Source organism: Lolium rigidum, unplaced genomic scaffold, assembly GCF_022539505.1.
Source record: "Lolium rigidum isolate FL_2022 unplaced genomic scaffold, APGP_CSIRO_Lrig_0.1 contig_71535_1, whole genome shotgun sequence".
Taxonomy (NCBI): Eukaryota; Viridiplantae; Streptophyta; class Magnoliopsida; order Poales; family Poaceae; genus Lolium; species Lolium rigidum.
Window position 1 is genome coordinate 25,778 of NW_025901484.1, and position 23,759 is coordinate 49,536.

At 44.8% G+C, this 23,759-nt stretch overlaps 2 protein-coding genes across 2 annotated transcripts; one reads left to right on the forward strand and one right to left on the reverse strand.

Moving 5' to 3' along the window:
• Positions 1-621: 621 nt before the first annotated feature.
• LOC124682230 lies at positions 622-6,791 on the reverse strand. Its single transcript, XM_047216959.1, has 4 exons — positions 6,675-6,791; positions 1,494-1,574; positions 1,160-1,317; positions 622-1,078 (listed from the first exon to the last, which is right to left on the reverse strand). The coding sequence occupies exons 2-4, from the start codon at positions 1,566-1,568 to the stop codon at positions 982-984; spliced, it is 330 nt and encodes a 109-aa protein (XP_047072915.1). The 5' UTR covers positions 1,569-1,574; positions 6,675-6,791; the 3' UTR covers positions 622-981.
• Positions 6,792-16,539: 9,748 nt separating this feature from the next.
• On the forward strand, positions 16,540-22,707 carry LOC124682229 (nuclear pore complex protein NUP93A-like; the record flags this gene model as incomplete). The annotated part of the gene is given in 14 exon segments (XM_047216958.1): positions 16,540-16,692; positions 16,801-16,892; positions 17,026-17,092; positions 17,357-17,419; positions 17,492-17,581; positions 17,966-18,232; positions 18,459-18,554; positions 18,860-18,991; positions 19,547-19,600; positions 19,692-19,775; positions 20,329-20,415; positions 20,489-21,391; positions 22,134-22,315; positions 22,416-22,707. Coding segments are annotated over 14 exon segments (2,547 nt in total), but the record flags the coding sequence as incomplete, so codon positions are not given.
• Positions 22,708-23,759: the final 1,052 nt, after the last annotated feature.

Here is a 23,759-nt window from a genome sequence, read left to right on the forward strand (position 1 = left end):
CAACCTCAAGATCTGCCGGCTTAGTTCCTCGAAGGTGCTCATAGGGTTTATGGTTTAGGATGTGCATTTATAGGGTGAGCGTCTGTGTTGTACTATGTTCTAAAAAAGAACCTAACTTCAAAGAACCACCCCTGAAGATTGTAACTACAAACTTATGCGGACTTGTGAACGAGTTTAGTTTGAGAGCCTCATTTTAGAACACGGGCTCATCCGAGTCCTTTTTAAGAAAATTTGGAATGCTATTCAAAAGTCTCTTTAAAAATAATATTTAATGTTGGATATATAATGATATGATATATATATCTAAAAAGTTCCGCTAAAATATGCTATATTTTGAGCTCCACGTGTCTCTTTTTGTGTATGTCATATATGAAAAATATTTCCACAAAATTTGTGTCCTACAGACTAGATATGTTGATTTGTTTGTTGCTTTTATTCAGGATTTTTAAATATTTGAAAATATAGCTTTTGATATTTTCTAAGGTTCCAATAGACTTTTCCGTTGAGTTGATCCTATAATAAAAGGGATGGCACGATTGTCATAGTTGCTTGCCGACAAAATCTTTGGAAAACCACTCCCAGACGAGAAAGCACCACAATTTCCACCGTCTTCTGGTAATATGACAAACTAAGCAAGGAATCAACGTAGTAATATAAGGGGATGGATGGAAATCCATTCAGCAACATAACATCTCTGCAGACTCAGCATTGGAGAATTCCCACACAATGAAGTTCTTGTTTCAGTTCCCTTGCTGCTCGTGTTTCTGCTACATCAAGAGGAAGAAGAGCAAAACAACGGAGGAGGCGGCCAAGCATGTCTGAAGCCAGTCCAGTGCAAACTCCGTTGAAATTTACATGTACACATGTGCAAAAGTCTGCCTAGATATATGTATGGAGTGGCATATCGTGCAATGCACTCTGTTTCACCGTGTAAAATGACAAGTTGTCTTCTATATGAATAAATTAAAGTATGTTCGGTGGCTAGCTTCTCTTGTCTTTTTCTGTAGCTTCTGGTTTATGGATTCCAATTTCCTGCATCTGTTGTTCAATTGGGACAAAACCAGTCTCTGCAAGAAACCTGCAATGTAGAAATTGTGGTTCACTAATTATTCATCACAACATAAGTGTAGATCACATGCGGGAACAGAAGGGAGGATACCTGTTAAGAAGCACAAACAGAACCACGCCAATGGTTATGAGCAAAAAAACATGCCCAACGATCACAAAGTCACTTGAGAAGAAGGCCAGATATAGCATTGCACTAAAACAGCACGCTAGTAGCAAAAATGTCATCTGGAGCACAATCCATGTTGGGGCCTATTCCAAAAGCACAAAGGGACATGATTATGATTAAAACTGGGACTGAATATAATGAAGATTCCATGATCCAAAAAAGAACATAAGATTGAATATAATGCACATCGCATTATTTCTTAGGATGAGATAAAATCAAATTTAAGACTGAACATAACGCACAACGCAACATTTCTTACATTCACACCAGAAGACAAGGCTCCCACCAAGATAGCTTCAGCTGATGATATTTTATTTGGGGAGTGACCTTCCATTCTCACCTGCCCAGAAAAAAATAAGAATACATGAAAGAGTGGGTACATGAGACGACCATAAAACCATAGGACACAATATACTCTGAGTTATAAAATAAAGATCACGCCAATAACTTTTTTGGGTAAACGTATACTTTGAAGAGATACGAAATTGCTTCACACACGACAAATCCTATCCGATCTCTGTACGACAACTCCTCCACAGCGAAAGCAGAACCCAAATTAATTCATGTGCCCCTTGCCCAAAGTCCCAGCCCCACCCGAGCCCAAACCCAAACCCAGACTCCACATCTTCTCTCCATAATCTTTCACCCCTCCTCATCCTCCTCCAAAGCACGAAGGAGCCACATCTTGTTCCCCAATCCCTTCCTTGTCGATCTCCAAATCTGTCACAGTAACTCCAAATCTGTCATAGTAAATTTCTTGCAAGGAGCTTCCAATCAATTTGTGATTTTCTTTGAAGTACTCCACAACGGTTGATGTATTTTTAGTAGTAAGAAAATTTCTATGCTACAAGGGAGAGCTAGTACGGAAAGCCCGATAACGTTTTGGAGGCCGGCAGCGAAAATAGGCTCACACCGGTGCACCCCAATAGGCACCGGCGCTTTTTCGAGCCCAATAAAAGCGCGGGCAACCCGTGTCGGTCCCTTGGCGAATGGCGTGAATCGGGCACACCGCCGCCTCGCGGGCGACGGTTTTCGCAGGTGGGGGCCTTGTCGGCGAGAGGACGCGGCGGTTCACATCGGAAACGACGCGGGAGGTTGGTCGTCGGCATTAATAGCCTCCCGCGCGGAAACCCGGAGAGAAGCTTGCCGGACAACGCGGTCGACATCCCGGCCTGGGCACGGCGTTTCGAAGACGAGCGCGCTGTCTAGCTCGCGCGAGCGACCGACCGCTCACGCGGCTACTTCAACACCGTCGGCCGCCGTGCCTGGTGGTACGGCCGCGATGACGACACAACCCTTCGCCGGCACGGCTTCCGCCGGCGTGTTCGCGGCGACGAGCAACGGAACCTCGTTGTACTTCCCACGGGCGGCGTGCATGGCGCGGCGGCGCCGACTCTGCGAGAGGCGCCGGAGAGGACCGCGACGTCCGGAAGCTCGCGCACCGGATCGTCGTCTTCCGTCGCTCGCACGCGCTCGGCCGCGCCCGCGGCTTCTTTCGAAGGCGTCGTCATCCGCGACGCGAGGCGCGCGTCCTGCGCTCCGTCCTACCGGACGACGGGGTCGGGCCGCCGCCCCCGCATCAGGAGGAGGACTCCGCGGCCTCGCCACCACTTCCGTCGGCGAAGAAGAAATGGTGGGAGAAAGAGGCGGAGGCGCGAGCGGCCCTCCATGGTGACAACAAGGAGGAGGAATTCCCCGGCCTAAAGTTCATGGTCGGCCGCTCCGTCAACGAGGACTACCGGCATATCACGCCGGACCCGCGGCGGGCAGCGGTGTGGTCCGCCGGGGACCACGGCTCTAACTTCGTCGACCTCGCCGAACCATCGGAGGCTGCCGGCGCCAAAGGAGGAGAAGGCCGACGAGGACGATAGCTGGTCCTTCGGGGCATCCGAGCGACGACGGTGATGACCTGGACTTCGGCGCCTTCGACTCCCGAGCGTCGCTAGATATTTTTTTAGTTTTTTATTTAAATTCGCGTTAAATTTGTGTAAATTTCATTCAAACTTGAATATCGTTTTCAAAATTTGATTTTAATTTTCTAAATCTATCGGGGCCACCGGTTTGGAGGCTTCGGTGCGGGAGCAGCATCCCCAAATAGAGGATGCTTTGCCGACGCCCTCCATTCCATAGTGCCGACCTCGCTCTGCCGGCGCTTATTTCAGGGCCGCCAGTAGAGATGCTCTAACTAGCACTCACCTCTGCCAAGAGCTTCCATCGAGTAGCATCTATGGATTTCATGTCAAGCCAGCAAAGAAAGGGGATAAGGAAAAGTAAAAAAGAAACGAATATTAGGCAGGTGGGGCCAACCAAAGTCTCAGCCAGCCCAAACCCAAACCGAGTTTGCCTTCAGTTGCCTCGCGCGAGAAGATTCTTGGATCGTACGAGTATCGGACGAATTTTATCGTGTGTATAGCAGGACTCGAAGAGATATCTACGTCAAATGAGTCACCCAAACTCCTTATAGCTGACTTTCTTACCGACCTCTTCGAACCAGTCAACCATATGAATTTCTCACCGACCTAGCTCAAGCACACCGGTAGTCATAGGCTACCAACAGATCTCACTGGCCTAGTTTTACTGTTTTATTACTGGCCTGGCTTTAAAAGAAATCTCCCAAAATATGCGGTGGTATGCAGGACTACTGAACAAAATCATTTAAACCTAAATAAACAACAATATGCAACTACGAATCTAAATAAACTCATCCCTTGCCTTAACATTGACATCACCCTTAACAAGCTACCCTAAGATAAGAACAATATTAGAAGCTAAGGGCATCTACAAAGGTCGATTCTTAATCTCCCAGTGTAGGATACTCTTATGTGGAGAGAGATAAAGAGGATAGAAAATGTGCCTGACCCTTTGGGCTAAGAGTCAACCTTATGGCTTTTGCACGCTGGCTATTTATTTCTTCTGAAGACACATCCCATTGTATGAAGTATTTTTTATCGACTCTAAATTACTGAATACTCAACGACTGACTCTACCTTTGTGGATGCCCTAATCTTAGCTAAGCCTCGGAAAAGAACTCCCCAAAACCCAATTTGGTTGTCAAATTTTCACTTACCATATACTTCATTTTCTTGCTGTTTAATTTGCATTTTTAATGCCACTGTTATCCAAACATAAGAAATGATGTCACTGCTGGTAACTACAGAAAAATTTATGCAATTTTCATGTTGTGACCAAATTTTAATTTCGCCTTCTTCTTTAGGAAAATATGATAAACAAAAAAGTGATTTAATTTCAATCTGCCAGACTGGAGTTGTAATTTGGCGATGTCTTTTACACAGCTAATCGAAAATTTGACACTGATAAAGAATATACTGTTTGAAATCTAAAAATATAACCTACAACTTTTCATTCGGGTGCACACAACTTCAAATTGTTAACAGATTGGAACCATATATAAGGACAAGCTCTGTACTCTCGACCCAGGTCCCCTCGCAAAAACTGAAAAAACATCTCCGACCAGTCATCTAAAATTACACCAGAAATCAAATTCAGTCCACTAGAGAATCCTACCAGTAACCTACCTTTGCTCTGTGAATCCCGATTGGGCAAAGAATCTGATAAAATATGAGGGTGCTTCCTCTCTTTCTTCTTCCTACCCATTTCTCCTAATTGAACTGTCTTCTCATCCATCCACGTGCAGCAGCAAGCACCAGAACCTCACAGCATTCTCTCTTCGGGCATCATGGTGCGGCTCACGACAACCAACTCCTTCCCTGCTAGGTCTTGAGGGCCTGCTATCCCGCAGGAGCAGCTGGCCACATGGATAAAGGCGACAACTGGCTGACTGTGCATGACCTGCTGAGGCTCCGTGGGGTTGCCGACGGCTCTGGAACCCCAGGCGGCGGCGATGTATTGTTTTGCGAGTGAGGTGAGGTATGAAGGAGAGAGAAAACAGAGGCTTCATGGGATTTTGTTTTATCCATCCAAAGCAGAATATTTTGTAACAATGAAACAGCTTTGAAGTGCAGTTTCTACTGAAATCAAGCCGGCATTATTTGATTGATTCTCCAAAATTCCAGATAATTTTTTTTTCTCTGAAATCCGCTTGAACTCCTAATTAGCATTATGCTAGAGAGTGTAAATGTAGCCCATAAAAATCGACTAAACTGTGTGGTTGAAAACTAAGGGCGTCTCCAATGTGCGAATAAGGACGATCTTAAGGACACTACTGGCAACCTCATACATTGCTACGCTTGGTCTTAAGCCAGAAATCCTTGCGGTAAACCACATCCGTGAGGTCAAGCCATAGGAATAGGAAATTGATTCAATCTCTCTCTTCTTTCCAGGGCACGCAACTTGACGGCCACCACTACCTGGGACAAAAGACCTAGCTGGGGAAACGCAGCGAGCTCCGCTAGCGAAGGCCACACAGAAGATTGGCGGGGAGAGAGATAGGTGGGCATGGTGAAGGAGACCCAACCGGAGCCTTGCTTTTAGTGCATTGTCTTGGCTTTAACAGATACCAGCATGTAGTTTTTTTTTGGATGTATTCATGTAAATTATACTTCGCATACATAGTAACATGATACTTTTAAAAAATACTGTAGAGGCCTCCTCTACAGTTTCCCTGGTCAGAAAACAAAACATGATACTTGCATACTCAAGTCAAGATAAATCTAGAACAACTTTATCCAAATATAGAAAATTCCGGATTCGCTCCACTTAGTTGACCTGGGTGAATGCTTTAGTTTATTTACTGAAACTCAGATAAGTCATCCCAAGCAGAGGCCCACCATAACCTGCTCTTCTATCCTCACGAGGGGCAACTATTAGACCAAAATCACCAAATATTCCAACTTAAGTATTATAGTTGAAACGAAAATGCCGCAATTTTATTAAGAAAAAATCTTAGAACTTTGCGTGGTACATATATAAGCAGTGGTGAAATTGATTAGCTGACATCTAGAACAAGAGAATCATTCATCAGTGGCAGCATGGGAAATTGTGCTGGTTGTTACAAGAAACAGATCTACGACGCATCAGCGTCATAAATGTTTTCGCAGAAGGGGAAAATTGCTGAACAATTATTACAGTTTTCATCTGGCTAGGCATACAGAGTTTTGTATGAACGAGTGAAATGGTAGGCATATTTCCTGACCAAAAAATATGTACGCGGGCGTGAAAGCAAAAAGAAGTGGATACCCTAATGCCTAATTCAGAGATCTGCCAGAAACTAAGCCCTTTAAACCACCCCAAAAACAAAACTCAATTGCCAACTATCCAACATAGTAGATAAAACATGACATTCTAAACGGAATCCTGTAGTTGTTTAGTTTTTGGAATTGTTGACCGATTGGGTAATTTTGGCACTCATGTATAAGATCTCTACATCTACAAAATGCACTAAATCAAATTGTTCAATTCAAGCCTTAAAATGATACGGATGTAATCTGTAAACTGCGAATCAAGCGGCAGTGACAAGTACCTAGTCCTCGGACGGCGTCTCGGCGAGCAGTGGAGGGAGAGGTAGGCAGCAGAAGTGCAGGGCAGGGGACAGGGGAGATGAGAGGAGGCGGACAGGGGATTGGATCGGTGGGAGCCTGGAAGGTCCCGCCTTGCGCTCTACCCTCGTCGTCGCGCTGGTCTCTTCAGTCTGGCCAGAGGGAACGGGCGGGCAGACTGACAAACCAGGCGGGGAGCTGCGAGCGGGCTCGGCAGATCGGCGACGGCGACGGCGAGGAGGACAGCGTGGCGTCGCGGCGGGCGTGTGCAGAAAGGTTCGTCGCTGAGTCCTCGTCGGGTAAGAAAATTGCATAAAACCAGCAGAATTCGGAATAGGGTTTCAAAAGGTCTCTATTATTGGGTTACCAAATTGGGCACGACTGCACCCGAGTGCATGCAACTTTTATTTAAAATGCATTTAAAAATAATAAAATTAAAAAATACAGAAAAAATGTCTCAGATATACCTTAACATGTTACATCCTCACAGAGTTGTTTCAGCAAAAATAGGAATGTTTTGTGCCCTGTGAAAAAAACAAAAAAATAGCACGAAAAATATCGGTTTCATGTGAAAATTTACATGTGCACGTAGAACATGTCCCTCTACTTGTGAAATTTGTTTCCTAATTTTTTTAACTACTAAAAATATGTTTTGTATATACCGTGTAGATATCCGGGATTAGTTTTGGGTTTCCATCAATTATTTAATTTTTCTCATAAAATCACCACGTCTGTCCCTCTAATTATTGCAGATAACACTAATCGCACAATTTAGCCCATTTGACGCTCTTTCGGATGATCCCACTATTAGTGTTGACATGGCATGATGTTCTTGGGTGTATTTTATAGAAAAGACCTCTATATATTGTACAAACTTCGTTCATAAAATGATGTCGAAGATTTATCTAAATTAGAATATGTCAATACACTAAGAGATGTCTAAATACATCTAAATTTAGATAAACTTACGCCATCTTTTTATGGCCGAAGATAGTATCTAAAATAGAACATGCAATAGAAAACAAAACAAAAATCTCAAAGCGCGAGCAAAAATAAGATGCATTCTAAAGTAGATGCAAGTAACGAGATAAGAAGGGCGGCATACCCTTGACGTATACAAGCGGGGCCTCTCAAAGACACCAAAAACTAGAATGCCTTCTTTTCTTGAAAGACCGAAGTGCTTTCACTTTCTTGCCTTTCCGAAAAGGGCTGATCTTCCTTATCCTTTTCTAGGCTGAGGCTAGGCATAGGGTGAATTGAAAGCCAAAAAAAAAAATCGGCAAAGTTGCGATGCGCTCACTCAAGCTTAGGCACCGAAGAAGCATTCCATTTCCTTTCAAGTAACGAGAGGGCTATCTGTTAAAAATTAAAAAGAGAGGGAACTTGCTTAGGAGGCATACAAGACCAAATCTTGTTTTGCTTACGTTCTGTAGCTACCGGGTCCGAAAGAGGCTGATCGTGAATCAATTCCATCTGTTAGGGCGAGCAAGTTGAGATGAAAGAGAGTCCATCTTTCTCTTAAAGTTTTCTTTTGTGAAGAAAGTATGGTTGCCGAAAGCTCTGGGGGAGGCTCGCTTCTCCTACATCGAACTGTTCTTTTCTTTTTTTCAACAAATGCAAGTTCGTCTTAGTCTGATAGATTTGTCAGAAAACGTTTGATCAAAGTTGGTTGACGAAGACATCTTCGTGATCCAACCGATCCAACACTACAACAAACGGTAATTTCGAGATTAGCACATGTATGTCTCGGTGACGTCTCATTCTTCTTGATCTAGCAAGAGAGAGGGAGAGGTAGATGATATCTAGGCCAACAACACGACGTGATTGTGGCTATGGTGGAGATTCTCATGGGAGGGCTTCGCCAAGCCAACACACGGGAAGGAGGAGGAGCAGCAGATGAGACAGCTAGGGTTTCAAGTACCCCTACCCTGCACTTTCCCTCCCCCCCTTCCCAAGGCTCCCGTGTGGCCAGGGGGAGGCTTGCCTCCGAAGGCATCTCCCCCCCCCCCCCCTCTTTCTTTATTTGAGACTTAATTAGGGTCTACCCCTCCCTGACCACATGGGCCAAGAATGGTGTGGCTCTCTAGCCCATGTAAGGCTCGGGTGCCCCCTTTGGGTCCATGTGAACCCTCTTGGGAAGGTGGGTCCCACCATGGCCCCCCCTAGACAATCCGAAATATTCCCGATACTCTGTCGAAAATTTTCGAAACTTTCCCAAAACCATAAACCCAACTTTCCTAATATGAAACGTTATCTCCAAACCATTCTAGAACTCCTCGTGATATCCCGAGTCCTATCCGATTCTACGAACAAACTTCGAACTCGCCATTTAATATCCAGAGCTACCCTTACATTACCAAACGTTAAGTGTGTGGCCCCGTAGTTCGAGAATGTGCATACATGACCGAGACATCTCTCCGGTCAATAATCATTAGCGGGACCTCGATGTCTTTAATGACTCCCACACATTTAATGGAGATCTTTATCGGCCGGACCATGATGTTGTGGATTGAAACAATCCCGTATTCCATTCCCTTAACCTCGCGATATTTTAATTGCTTGAGATCTAATCTATAGTATCACTGCACCTAGTTTAATCTCATTACATGAAGGTACTCTCTACTCATATCGTAATACAATATCCTTTGTGGCCAATAGTCACATGCTTGCAAGCTATGTAGGATGTTGTGTTACCGAGTAGGCTAAGAGTATATCTCTTTGTCACATGGAGGGACATATCTCAGTCTTGATTCATGCAACTCAGCAAGCAAATTCTAAAGTGCATGAAATACACCTTTATGATCAGCTTGTTACGGTGTGACGGTTGATGCCTCAAACTATTCCTCCGATGTCAAGGAGTAACATAATCTCATGGTCAAAGGATTAGGTTACTTGACATATGTCAGCATTGGAAATTTGAACTTCATGCTGAGATCTAATTGTTTTGCTTATTTGGGTCTATCCATCATATTATTCTTCTAATGACATGACCCGTTATTAACTGACAACTCATCTCCATTGTTAGGAAGCCATAACCATCGTCAGTCAACTTAGATAGCCAAGTAGAGGCTTATTAGGGACACATTGTTGTTTATGAAACCACACATGTATCGGAAATTCAATTCGGCTCCCGGGTGCGTATGCACCCTCTACCACAAAATCATATTTCGAAATGTCGAAAAATTTTAACAAAAAAATTTACATGTACATCTTCGTAATATATGTTCATTCGTCAAGTTTCACGAAAAACCAATATTTTTTGTGGTCTATATAAAAAAGAGAAAACTTATCTTGTGAAAAGCATTATTTTTAGCACTGAGTTTTGTCTTTTTTACACACGTCACATGATAAATCGATTTTTTATGAAACAACTTTGTAACCGTGTAGCACGAGAAGATTTACATGCGAATTTTTGGTTTCAATTTTTTTAAAATTCAAAATATGTGTAAGATGCATTTCAAAATAGAGGGAGCATATGCTCCCATGTTCCAAAACACCACTCCCTGTATGTATCATGTTTTTGGTTAATACAGTACTAGAGTGGAATATAAACATATATCATGGACAAAAACATGTTAAATAACACCATTATTATTGTACACCCAAGCATGGGTGTGGATGTATTCCCAGCCGTCCGATGCGTTGAGATTCGGATAAACTAGCTGGTGAGAGAAATCTTTTAAGCTATTTCCCCCAATTTTGATAAGTCCGTGGGTCCCAGCGAAAGTGACAGAAAGCCACCCGACACGGCTTTCACTCGCATGAATCCTGGAGAGACGAAGCCTAGTGATTCTTCTGTCACCCGACCAGACACGCATCCGTTCAAAGCCTCTGGTTCTTCTCCACATCCTCTCCTCAACTCCTTCCTCGCGCGCACAGCAGCGGTGCATCTGGCCACCGATGCGGCGCCGGTTACAGCGGCGACTGTTGCAGCGGTGAATGGGCCAGCAGCGGATGCGGTGGCTACGTCGAATGCGGCGGAGGCGGAGGATGCGGGGCGCGGCGGCGGAGGATGCGGTGGCCAGTCATGGAGTCACCACCGCGGCCTGGAGGAAGAAATTTCGAAGCCCCAGCTCCTTTGCGCTTGTAAAATCCCACTTAGCAAAAAAACTTCCAATACCGCGGGGAATCCAGATCGAGACTACTACTTCTGCCGAAAAATAGAAACAAATGTAAGCAATTTCGATTTGGTTCTGTGCCTGCTTTTTGTTGCTGCAATTTCTCCCTCCCCATTCACTTCCGTTACTGCCACAGGAACCATACTCACGCAAGACATGGTTATGGGTTGATCTCGTCACCGATTACGTCGAGAAGATGTGCAAGTACAGAACAAGTTTTCTCCAAGAGAAACACGGGCAGGAGCTGGCGACAGTACTGGAAGAGCTTCACTGGAAGCTAGGCTCTCAGCAGAAGGGAGTCAGAGATGAGGGATGAGAGTCTAGCCCAGCAGATAGAAACTAGTGAGTTGCAGTCATAGATTTTTGGCTCTACAATACCAGATCAATTTACTCAGCTCATCTGCCTCAAATTCAGGAAGCTCCGCATGGTGATGATCTTGTTTGTTGCCATGTGCTGGTTATTAGCCCTCGGCTCAATCCTGATTACACTTGCTGTAACTGCCGTAACAGCTTTGATGTTTCTAGTGTAGGCTGTCATGCAATGTGGAGTGCCATTTGTAGCTTTGATTTTTCAAGTGTAGGTTGTATCTGTAGTTCTAATGTTTATTCAAGATGTACCTGTGAATGTTATTAGCTTAAATGGAAAGTCAGGTTTTCAATTTTGGATGTGATTTTGCTTCTTGTTTTTGGCACTGAGCAGCTTAAATCTCAGTTCACGCACTGTTTTTTGTTATTGTAACATGTCATTTTGTTGCTAAATTTCTGGCTTTCTCCATCCCCTGTTTCACGGTGGACCAATTTTTTCATCCCCTGTTTCACATGTACAGAATTTTTTTGTAGAGGCCACACCTCTGTGAAGGCGCGCCTCTTGTTTCTCAACAGAATAGGAAAGCCAGCGATAGCGCATGTAGTCAATTGATTTTTCTAGGACCTTTTCTGCGCCAGGCACTCCCTTCATCAACTATGAACACTTGATACAAAACTGATCTTTTTGCTAGGCATCGGCGCCAAAAATGACTCCGAAATCATCTCTAAATACTAACTGTTGACTAAAACAAAAGTCTAACAACACAGCTCAAATCTGAGCTCCAATCCACCACACAAGGCGAGCACGAAACAGATGCTGCATCATGTTCTGTCAGCGTCGTCGCCGCGGGGTGGCTCATGAAATTGAAGTAGCTCTCGTTAGTGACTTGCACAAATGCATGAGGAAGAGTTGCCGTCTTGCGTCTTCAAGCTGCACGCACGCACCACCACGGCTGCAAATTCGTCGGCCACAGCGATCATGTTCTCCTACATGCTCCAAAAACCTGGGACAATCGAACTCGGTGGTTGGATACTTGGATGCAACAGCTCGGCTGCGTCCGCGGGCATGGTGAAGTGGTGAACATGGCATTACCTGCAAAACAATACACGCACACGCGCTAAGTACAACAGCGACAACGACGGTGAGTCAGTGAAGAAGGTCAGGCAACTTCATTAATATAGGTAAATACCCGGCGACCGTGGCTAGAGGCTCAGCCTGGCCGCGGCGGCCACGGGCAACACCGCCCTCTCCGCCAAGCGGAGAAGCAGCGGCATCTGCTCAAGACGTACCAACTACCATACCACCGCGACAAGTGCTCCCACGCCGCGGAGATGCGGGCCAACGACGCCGAGGTCGACCGTGCCAAGTGCTCCCTCGCTGCGAGCTCCACGACGAGCGGGGCATGGAGGTGCGCCTCCAACCTGGCCACACCCTCGCGTCGCTGGACGAACTCCACGTCTCCGGCCTCAACCCGACCCGGCCCTGGGGCACGCCGTGAAGCCGATCCGCTCTTTCTCCAAGTCAATGCTCCGCTCGATGCAGGAATTGAGGTGGGATTTTGCCGCCGAGGAACTTGGAGAGAAAGGGGAAAAAGGAGGGAGAGAACAGATTGGATGCCGGCAAATGGAGTACCGTATGTGCATCAGCGGCACGAAGATGGGCAGATGGCTCTAGGCCGGGCGTCACGGCGGGAAGGAAGGGGACTGGTGGTCGCTGCGGTACGGTGGCACGGCGGAGCGATCGCCACGCCCTGGGGAGATGGAAGCCAACGGGTAAAATCTCCAATCTTTGCCGGCGGCGAGTGCAAAGCATGACCGGACCCATACTCTTCTCTGGACAGAGTCAGCGGCAGCATCTGGACGGACAGGGATCAGGTGACATGCATACAGCATGTCACGCTGCAACATGCACCCTCTCCGATGCCCTCCAAACCTCATCCAAAGGTCCAGAATGATTCAAGGAAAAAAGATCTCACGAATTCAGATTGCTTCAGTTTTGAACACTATAAACAGCACAGAACAGTTACTTAAGAGTTTTAAATATGCATAATACAAACATCAGCCTTTCACTGGTTAGACAGTAAAACAATATTTTTGAACAGTATGTACTTCAAACAGTATACTGTGAACAACAGTACGTACTACAAACAGTATACCAGATTTGCATAAATTAATTTTGAGACATTTCTAAACAGTAAAACAACAGTAATTTAGCAATACTGGCAACGGCGGGATCGGCAGCGGCGGCGTTCGGCGGCGCTCGGTGACGGCGGGATCGGCAGCGGGGCACTCGGCGGAGGCGGGATCGCTAGCGACGGCGGCCTCGACGCTGGCGCCAAACCTTCCATTTTCCCCGCGTCCTCTTGCAAGCACTGTTGCAGCCTCGCGTTGGCGGCGTCGTCCTTGAGCGTGTCGAATGACTCGCCTATAGCCCTCTGCTTCGCCGCCCTCTCCTCCGGGGTAGGCGCATCAGGGTCATCGGAAGACCATGATATGTCGGAGTCAGAGTCCTCTGCGGCTGCGGCGGCCACCACCCTGCGCTGTTCCAGCTCGGCGTCGACCGCCGCATGGGCCGCCCGCTCCTCCTCTGCTTCCTTATCCGCTTCAGCCAGGGCCTCGGCGTCCCTGACCGGGTCGAGGAGGTCGGTGCTGTCGTCGGAGTCGAACTTCTCGTCGGAGCTCGAGGCCGGGGAAGGTGGAGTGGGAGGTTGAGGTGGAGGTGCGGCAGCCTGGCCGCTGCCGGCGCTGCTCATGGTGGCTCCGGTGGAGGCTGAGCGGCAGCGGCGCTACGGTGGAGGTTGTGCGGCGGCTAGGATTTTGTGGGGAGGAGATGAGATGCTCGCGCCCCTGTTTATATAGATCGGAGGCAGGGCGACGGCCGCGGCACGCGTGGCATCGCCATTACTTCGTGCGCAGAGGTAGGTGGCGGCCGCGTGCCACGCGAGGCATCGTCATTTACGCGGCCGCAGACTGCCGAAGCGACGCCTCGGCGTCAGTACTGGCGAAGAAGACGCATCTGGTCACTGCCAGGCTGGCCAGACGAAATGTCCACCAGACGCGAGGGGGCACTTTGCGCGTCTGCGCAGCGTCCGCAGAGACAGATCCGAGGCGCTTATTTGGACCAGATTTGTGTCGCCGCAGACAGCCCGATCATTTTGCATCGCTCCGCTGGAGGTGGTATAAGACGTATTTTTTGGCCCGGCGTCATACAGCTAGAGATGCCCTGAGACTAGAGCACGCGCGCGCCTGCGTTGGTCCCGTGTGGGGTCCTGGGATCTTTTTTCCTTGGATCATTCTGGGCATTTGGATGAGGTTTGGAGGGCATCGGGGAGGGTGCATGTTGCAGCGTGACATGCTGCATGCATGTCACCTGATCCTTGTCCCATCTGGACATGGACAGTGCCTACTCTCACGCCCGTGTCGTGCGGAGAAAAGCCAGGGGAAAAGGTGAGGGTGATGCGACGGGAAAATTGGGAACAGGAAGGAAAATGTCCATCTCAAGTGCACTTTGCACGAATCTCTAGCTTCCAACGAACGGTAGGGAATACACCCACACCCATCCTTGGGTGTACAAAATCCGCACTCTTCCAAGAGTCTTTCACTTACGCTAGAGTCAATAATCCAGTCAACAAGAAAGCACTTAACACATAAGGCATTCCGATGTTATTCATATCCTTTGCATGTGGTAAACTTCATTAATAGATCTGACATGTTCAGGTTCGTGAGTATTTTTATATATTTACGTCTACACACATCACTCATTTTCGAATGAGATGTGATTGTATATGTTTGGTCAGCTAGTAGGACCTTAATTCCTCATCTTGAATCATGTTTCTACCATTTTTGTACAATGGAGCTGCATATATAGTACTATATCACTCAGAAAGTCAGAATTACACCAAATTTCCATAATGAACTTGTTCGAAAATTCAATTCGGCTCCCGGGTGCATATGCTCCCTCTATCAAAAAATTATATTTCGAAATGTTGAAAAATTTTGGAAAAAAATTCTACATGTACATCTTCACAATATACATACGTTCGTCAAGTTTCGCGAGGAACCAATATGTTTTGTGGTCTGTGTAAAAAAGAGAAAATTTATCTCCTAAAAAGTCTTATTTTCAGCATTGAATTTTGTCTTTTTTACACACGTTACACGACAAGTCGGATTTTTATGAAACAACTTTGTGAGCGCGTAGCACGTGAAGATGTACGTTCGAATTTTTCGTTTCAATTTTTTGAAATTCAAAATGTATGTAACATGCATTTCAAAATAAAGGGAGCATATGCTCCCATGTGCCAAAACACCATTCCCGAACTTGTTGACTTAAATACCCTCCGTTTTTGTTAATATAGCAGTTATATACTCCACCTTCGTGGTAGTATCATGTATCCATCACAATGTTTAACATTGGAACTTCCACCCGCTGCATCACCTTTTATTAAACACATATCCTAGTTGAGATAAATTAACTCCTTGTACATGTAATAAAACTGGTGTTTATAGGCAACACCTTACAATGAACCGTTTGTCACCCCCGCATACAAAACACTCCCTTTGTTCTTACAAAGTACTTATTTTTTTAGTATTGTTTGGTGATCATCATGTGATCGTAGTAGTACTCGCAAAAGTGTGAACTTCGAAATACATCGTCGTCTTAGCGTGCTCGGTTATTTCTATACATGAGATCTTTACTTATGCACTTCACTTTGTGATATCCTTCGTGCTTGAGTTATATATCTTGTTATCACATAGTTACTTGTATTGATTAGCATAAGTTGTAAGTGCACATAGGTGAATCTAGTTATATATGTTTTTTGCTTGATAAATTGAACACTAGTTTTGTTCCGCATCTATTCAAGGCATTATCGTAAAAGTTTTAAACCACCTATTCAACCCCTCTAGGCGGCATGCGTGTTCATTCACCTAGGTGCCTAGCTCGTGAAATTCAAAGTCACGCAGCTTGAGCCTCGCCGGAAGAACCATGCCATCGGTGATAGGGGACCAGGATGACGCGGTGGAGCTCCACGGCCGACCTGCAAACCCTAATTTCCGCCATGTATAGGAGCTCCTCGTACCCGACCACCTCCACGTCACGGTCGGAATCCGTAGCCGTTCGCACCACCTCGTAATATTTTATTTTATAACAGATACGTTTTTTTATCATTGAAATTCTTTTTTGCTTATCTCAAAAAGATATTGTTTTTCCTGAATAATAAAAAAATCGAGATTCTTAAGAAAAACCGCACCTGTGAATGGGCCGCCCCAGAATGCGGCCCATGCCGGGGCGTCGCTGCGTCTATTTGACGCAAAGAGCTACAAGGAGCCAAGAGAGCGAGCCCAAACCATTTTACCCACCGCTCCCTCCTCTCCCCACCCCCCAAAACCCCAGCTCCAGCGCGGCGCCGGAGCGCACCCCACGAGAACCTCACCGGCGGCGATGGCCGGCGTCGGCGCCAGCGGGAGCGGCGGCGGAGGAGACACGGAGATGGGCGGCGGCTGGTCGGAGCTCCTCAACACCTCCACCAAGCTCCTCGAGCAGGCCGCCCCCAACGGCCCGCACTTCCCCACCCTCCAGGTGCCGCATCCGCCCGCACCCTCCTCGCCCGCATCTGTCTCTGGCCGCGCCTGAATCACCCCCGCCTTCCTCCGCCTGACGGGTTTCGTTGTTGTTTGGCCCGCGCAGAGGAACCTGGACCAGCTCGAGGTGCTCTCCACCAAGCTCAAGGCCAAGACGATCCGCGCCGAGGCGCCGTCGCAGTCGCTCTCCGCCACAAGGTCTCTCTCCCCTGAACCACACTATATAACACCGAGACCCCCTCTGCCCATCCCCGCGCGGTGTTTCGTGCGAATTAGGATTGCCCCTTCTGGTGTTTTTGGGGGACTTAGGGTTTCGGCTCTGCCTCTGCAGGTTGCTTGCGCGCGAGGGGATCAATGCGGAGCAGCTCACCAGGGACCTCAAGTCGTTCGAACTCAAGGTGATTACTAGCCTGTAAACCCGATAAGTGTATGTAGGGTTCATTTGGGAGAACTCTATGGATATTCTCAAGTGTTGGTCGCTAAATCTCCTTTGCTACTCTACAAATTCGGCTAGCACATATGCTACCTTTATTTTCTTTTCTACTCTGTTGCTCTGTGTGCTGCGCTTCCTTGTTATTTTACATTCACAGCTCTTGGATATCACTCACTGGGCTGGTTATCAGTATATATATACATTAATTCTGGCTACATTTGTTTTTTAGACCACCACCTTCGAGGATGTTTTCCCATCGGAAGCAACTTCTGTTGAGGAATATCTGCAGCAGGTGACCACTTCCTCTCTGTTTGTGCATTTTCTCTGGATTTCATGGAGCGTATCATGAACTCTGTGTTTTCAGCTCCACGAAATGGCAATTGTCTCATCCATCCAAGGAGCACAAAAGGACAACTTAAAGAGCTTTAACAATTACATGATGCAAGTTCTTGAGGTCGGTGGCCTTTTGCTTTTATCCTATCCAGTTTTATATTTGAGCAGAGCTTGTAGCTTCGATAATGCTTTTAGATTGCAACTTCTTGGAGCAGTTTGATATACGTTACAGTGCCTGTTCAGTTCTATACCATCCAAGTGTTTTTTCTTTGTGTTATATTTGACTTGAATGTGTTGCACTGTTCAGAAAGTAACAATATTTGTGATAGTGCTGTAATTTTATTTGATCTAACTCACAGGCTGGAGCGAAGTTCTACCGTTGAACTAATGCCTTCAGTTTCCATTTACCACACTGAAAACTTAGTAATATTGTTGTCTACTTGGTAGTTGTTGCTTTGAATGGTTTTACTGTCCAGTTATTAGCTTTTTATCAACTTTGTTGTAGGATGACTGGCAGAATGAGAAGAGAGATTTCTTGCAGAGTCTAAGCCGGCTTTCTACATTACCAAAGAGAAACACTAATCTAGCTGGTGGTCTGTCTCGTCCTGCTCTGATGCCTTCTTCAGCTTCCAGTCCTCAAGCTTCATCAGGCCTGCCATCTATGGAAGTCATGCCCATACCAAATAAGACCATAATTGAAAATAAATCTTCAGTTTATGCCGGGGTCGTGAGGGATCTCAATGATGCTAGAGGACGCAGTGTACCTTTTAATGTAAGCTTTAAACTTTCTATGTCCAGATTTGAAATATCAGAGCCTTGCTGGGCATGTGTAGGTTAGAATTTTTGTCATATAAAGTTCTGTTCTCCAAATAATGTAGGTTTGATAAATAGCTTTAGTGTTTATTTTATATATGCTTTTGTATGTTATCACCAGGGCATAATTTGATTGCCCTATGCAGAAAATTCCACTAATGTTTATTGAGACCATTTTTTGTTAGCCTGCTACAGCTTTCAGAGCTGCTTACGAGTCCTTGTCTGTTGATGCTATTGGCTCAAAATCAGTGACCATGCAGAAAGTGTGGCATTTGATTCAGGTAATAACCCTCCAACTCGTATAGACTTGCATTACATGGCAAGGACATACTATTTTTCTTTGCTAAAGGGGTATTTCCATGGGTTTGCCTTGGTATCGTGTTCATACCGTCGTATTGAATGATCCGGGTCGATTACTTGCGGTGCATATAATGCACACAGCTCTAGTTTCTGGTTGGGCTGGCTCGATGGCTTTATACGAATTAGCAGTTTTGTTCACAGTGCAATATGAACTATATGATATTTCCCTGTTTCTCCTGTTACATTGTATTTTACTTATGGTGCTTTCTTTGTTTGTGTAATCCAGGCATTATTAGGGGAAGGGTCAACTCAGAGAAACATTTCAAGAAAAATGTCGCTAGTGATTGGTGCAAGGCGGCACCTTGAGTGGGGTCATGAGAAATACATAATTGAGACCATCAACAGCCAGCCAGCACTAGTGAGTATTTCTTTGTAGTGTTCAGTTACTGATTACTTACCTCTAAATTTACTTCTGAAAATCAAAGTATATTTCTCAAATGCAACTATGTAAGATATGGATAATGATTTTTGTGCTTACCTCAGTTTTTCCGACACTACTTTAGCTCCCACTTGTTCTTGTGGTATACTGGTATGTCAAGTTGGTACTTCCACTCTAGACATGTGACATTAGGTTAATTGGGCATGTCAACTTGTCAAGTTCTCCTGTGTTGCTTTTCATTCTCGAGTTCCCTATAAATGGAACATATTCGATACCGTAAAAATATTTATTATTGTAGTTAGTGGTGAGCTGAGCAATGATTGTTCAATTTACTCTTACATCCATGTGATCTTATTTTCGAGTATTTCAGTTAGTCCCTCCATCATCCTGTTAATATTTTTTCTAACTAAATGATGTTTTTTTCTCTTAATTATTTGCTCTATATTTTGTGAGGCCTGTTTATGTAACAGCTTCCCTGTCCGCTTTTAAGTCAACAATTGTAATTAATCTGTGCATCCTGCTTTGTGGTTCTAGGCTGCTCTTGGTGGATCTGTTGGCAATCTTCAAAAGATTCGTGCATTTCTTCGGGTCTGTTTTGAGTTCAATGCTACATCTTTCCACTAAGTTTGTGTGCAATTTTCTAATTTTTTTTATTAAATACTATTTTGGGTTTTGACAGGTCCGGTTGCGGGATCATGGTGTGTTAGACTTTGACGCAACCGATCTGCGCAGACAGCCACCAGTGGATACAACCTGGCAACAGGTTATGCATTGAATTTGTAGCCTGCGCCATTATTATTCTACTAAGCAGCAGCAATCTAAAATAAATGATAATCAGTTGGTAGATTAAATGGCAGCTTTGCAACTGAAATAATATAATAGCAGTTGTCAAGGGATTGATAGCTGAAGCTTATCATTTCATGAGAGCATTAAGATAAAGCATGGTGCATTATTTGTGTTTATAGGGAGACTGCTCCGTTTAACTGAGGCTTAGCTTTATCATGAGCCATGTTTATCGGTAGGGCAATGACTGGCCTATTTTTGGACTTAATAAAACTAATTGATTTACTTAACTACTTCAGAATAAAAGCTACTTCCTCCGATCCATAATAAATGTCGGGGGTTTAGTTCAAATATGAGCTAATTTCTGAAAATGGTTTGCTATTGGTGCATGTGGTTTTTTCTGAATTAAAATCCTCTCAGAATTACACATTGTAGAACCTGATGGTTCCTAACTCGCTATTCTACTTATGACCTATAAGTCCGTAAGCATTTTTCAAGAAATATCTTTATGTATTATTGTTCCACTTCTGCAGATTTATTTCTGCTTAAGAACTGGGTATTATGATGAAGCAAGACAAGTTGCCCAATCATCTCGTGCTGCTTACAGTTTTGCCCCTCTGGTAAAGTAACCTCAAATAATGACAAATTCTTGTTCTTAAAAGGAAACCTACCGATAAACATGTTCTTTGTCAGCTTGCAGAATGGATTACTAGTAACGGTGTTGTGTCATCAGAGACTGCTCTGACAGCTTCTGAGGAATGTGAAAAAATGCTCAGAATGGGTGACCGACCAGGACGTCCTGGTTATGATAGGAAGAAGTTGCTTCTTTATGCCATAATTTGTGGTTGTCGGCGGCAAATTGACAGATTACTGAAAGATCTTCCCACACTTTTTAGTACTATAGAGGATTTCTTGTGGTTCAAGCTGTCAGCTTTGCGGGAATACTCCAGCGCATCTTCTTCTAATGGTGTGAATGAAGGCTTGGTTCCTTATACTCTGGAGGATTTACAAAATTACTTGAACAAATTTGAGCCTTCATATTATACAAAGAGTGGAAAAGACCCCTTGGTTTATCCCTATGTTCTGCTCTTGAGCATCCAATCACTTCCAGCAATTCTGTATTTGTCAAAAGAAGTTGGAGAGGAAGGCTACCATGTTGATGCTGTGCATATTTCAATTACTCTAGCTGATCATGGTATTCTTCCTGAGGGTGTTGGATCAGGCCAGAAGATGGGTGTAATGGATGCTTGTGCAGAAGCTGCCAGTATAATAAGGCAATATGGCTCAATTTACTTGCGCAATGGCAACCTTGATTTGGCCTTGGAGTATTATGCGCAGGCTGCTTCTGCAATGGGTGGAGGAGAGGTATCATGGATTGGTCAAGGGAATGCTGATCAGCAGCGTCAAAGAAGTTCAATGTTGAAGCAACTGCTCACAGAGATACTACTAAGGGATGGTGGTATTCAACTGTTGCTTGGTCCAAGTGGAATGGGAGAAGAAGGACAACTAAAAAAGTACATGATGGATTGGAGAAGTAGACAGCAGTTCTTGCTTGAAGCTGCTCATCGGTGTCAAGAGGCAGGGCTGTATGACAAAGTAAGTTCTAATTCTTGGGCACATATGTTTTTGGCATGGTTTTTAAGGTGGTAAGGCGTCCTAAAGCGCTTTGGGGGGGGGGGGGGACGCTCATAAGCAACCCCCTGAGCGTCCTAAGGCGGACGCCTTAAAACCATGTTTTTTGGTAATTTTTGTGTTCTTCTACTTTAGTGAATATTTTATTTCATATCTTAAGCAACCCCCTGAGCGTCCTATAAGGCGGACGCCTTAAAACCATGTTTTTTGGTAATTTTTGTGTTCTTGCACTTTAGGGAATATTTTATTTCATATCTTCCTAAGTTGAGACTTGCAAAAGGATCAGCAGGAGCGTTGATTATTTATTACTGTCATGGATTATATTTCTGTTGATTTTTTATCTTATCATGTTCACACTTAATAGCTGAGTTAAAAGAGTCAAACTTCTCTGTTGTCAAAGCAATCTGATTCGTTCTAGCAGTGGTTGTAGCTGCTTGAAAATTAGTTATCATATCATATCCATGCAGTAGAAATTCTCCTGATGACGTGTACTTGATTTCTCTCCATTTCCATATGGCCTACTAGCCTATATCAACTTCCAACGTATATGTGCATGTATTTGAGTCCATTTGCTCCATGTTATTGAGCTGTAGCAATAATATATTTACTCCATGAGATGAACATACCTGAATTGGCCACAGTTAATCCTTCTTTAAGCTAACCATGGATCCATCTAATGTTACTTCACTCTTTACATGGAAAACAGTCAGTGGAAATTCACAAAAGAGTCGGAGCTTTTGCCATGGCACTTCAGACAGTAAACAAGTGTCTATCGGATGCAATATGTGCCATGGCACACAATAGGTTAGATGGTGAAAGCCGTGCTGTTGCTCTAATTCAATCTGGCAGTGAGATTTTGGAGACAGCCAGATATTCTTCTGAAGCCAGGTTAATTACCTCTTTTCTTCTGCTTTTACATCACACCACTGTTGGTTATTGACGCTTTTAATAACTGCGTGCTAATTAATCATGTGGAAATTCTTTGCAGTGTTCAAGATAAGGATCTCATTTCTGAACAGCAAATTGTACTGAGACAGCTTCAAGCTATTCTTCACATTTATAAGCTTACTCGTGCTGGACAAACTGTTGAAGTTCTGAGGGAAACCATCAAACTTCCGTTTCTTCATTTGGACCCCCAGTCTCCAAATGTATCAGTTGATGTATTCAGGAATTTGTCACCCCATGTTCAAGCTTGTGTGCCAGATCTCCTGAAGTTAGCTCTAAACTGCATGGACAATGTTAGAGATACTGACGGTACCCTGCGGGCTGTCAAATCAAAGGTATTCCATTCATTTATTACATTTGTCAGTAGATAGATATCACTAAAGCAACGTATGAACGTATTTCTACTAGCATAGGAAGTACGTTCCTTGACTGCATGGAATAGGTTGAATGTACATAGCTAGGGCCTACTTGAAATGTAGCCAAAATTTGCCTAGCCAACTATCGAACAAATAGGCAAAGCCAGCATTTGTCAAATTTCAGAATCAAACCAAGATAGAGACAATTATTGTGGGCCTGCCAAAAAACTGGCATCGGGACAGTTGCCTATCAACCAAGCAGGCCCTAGGGACCATAGCTAGGAAGTTACATGCCTGATGCTTGGTAGCGATTGGATAGCCTTATGCTGATCTGCAGCTGCAGGGTAAATTTATGAGTGGTGATCACTTAGGCTACTGCCTCTAGCAAATCGATCCCGCTGGAGAAGGGAAAATGTAAACCGTGCATGCACAAACTTATTTTCCTGTTGGTCTCACACCAGCACTGATGTTTTTTCCGATGTTAAACCATAGCAGCTCATGATGGGATTTGGTTAACAATTTATCTTTTGGATTCAAACCTATTTAACCATTTTGTGTAAATGGATAATATAGGTTAACAATTAGGTTATTAGGGTAGAAATGGTTAACCGTTGGTTATTAAGGTTTGAACCACTTTTGACATTGTGTGATAGTAGGATAGCATAAATCATTTACAAATGATAATGTAATCTACCAAATGTTAAATACTTGTTAAGTTTGTGTTGCTATCTCGGTGGAAAAAAAATCATAGCTAAATTCCACCATAAGAAGTGTTACTAATTTTTCAATGCAGCAACAACGCACGGGCAGGTAGCTAGCTGAGCTAGCACGAATGCCTCCTAGCACAGCTTCTGTAGCCACGTACTAGGCAGCAGCCGCACCGCCATGCTGTGCCCGGCGAGTGCGGCGAGAGCTGGGCTGCGCCATGCCGCGCCGCCGTGCTCACATGGCACGAACACTTGGAACTCGTCAAGCTGGCAAGGTGCTGCTCCACATGTTGGCCACCCTCATCGCAGCTCCTTGTCCCACCA

Bases quoted from the DNA above. Each gene is read 5' to 3' on its own strand.
- LOC124682230 (XM_047216959.1), bottom strand. From the start codon at position 1,568: ATGGAAGGTCACTCCCCAAATAAAATATCATCAGCTGAAGCTATCTTG. The intron at 1,318-1,493 runs GTAAGAAATGTT...CTTTTGGAATAG, and splicing joins CCTTGTCTTCTGGTGTGAAT to GCCCCAACATGGATTGTGCT. The intron at 1,079-1,159 runs GTATCCTCCCTT...TCTACATTGCAG, and splicing joins CTGTTTGTGCTTCTTAACAG to GTTTCTTGCAGAGACTGGTT.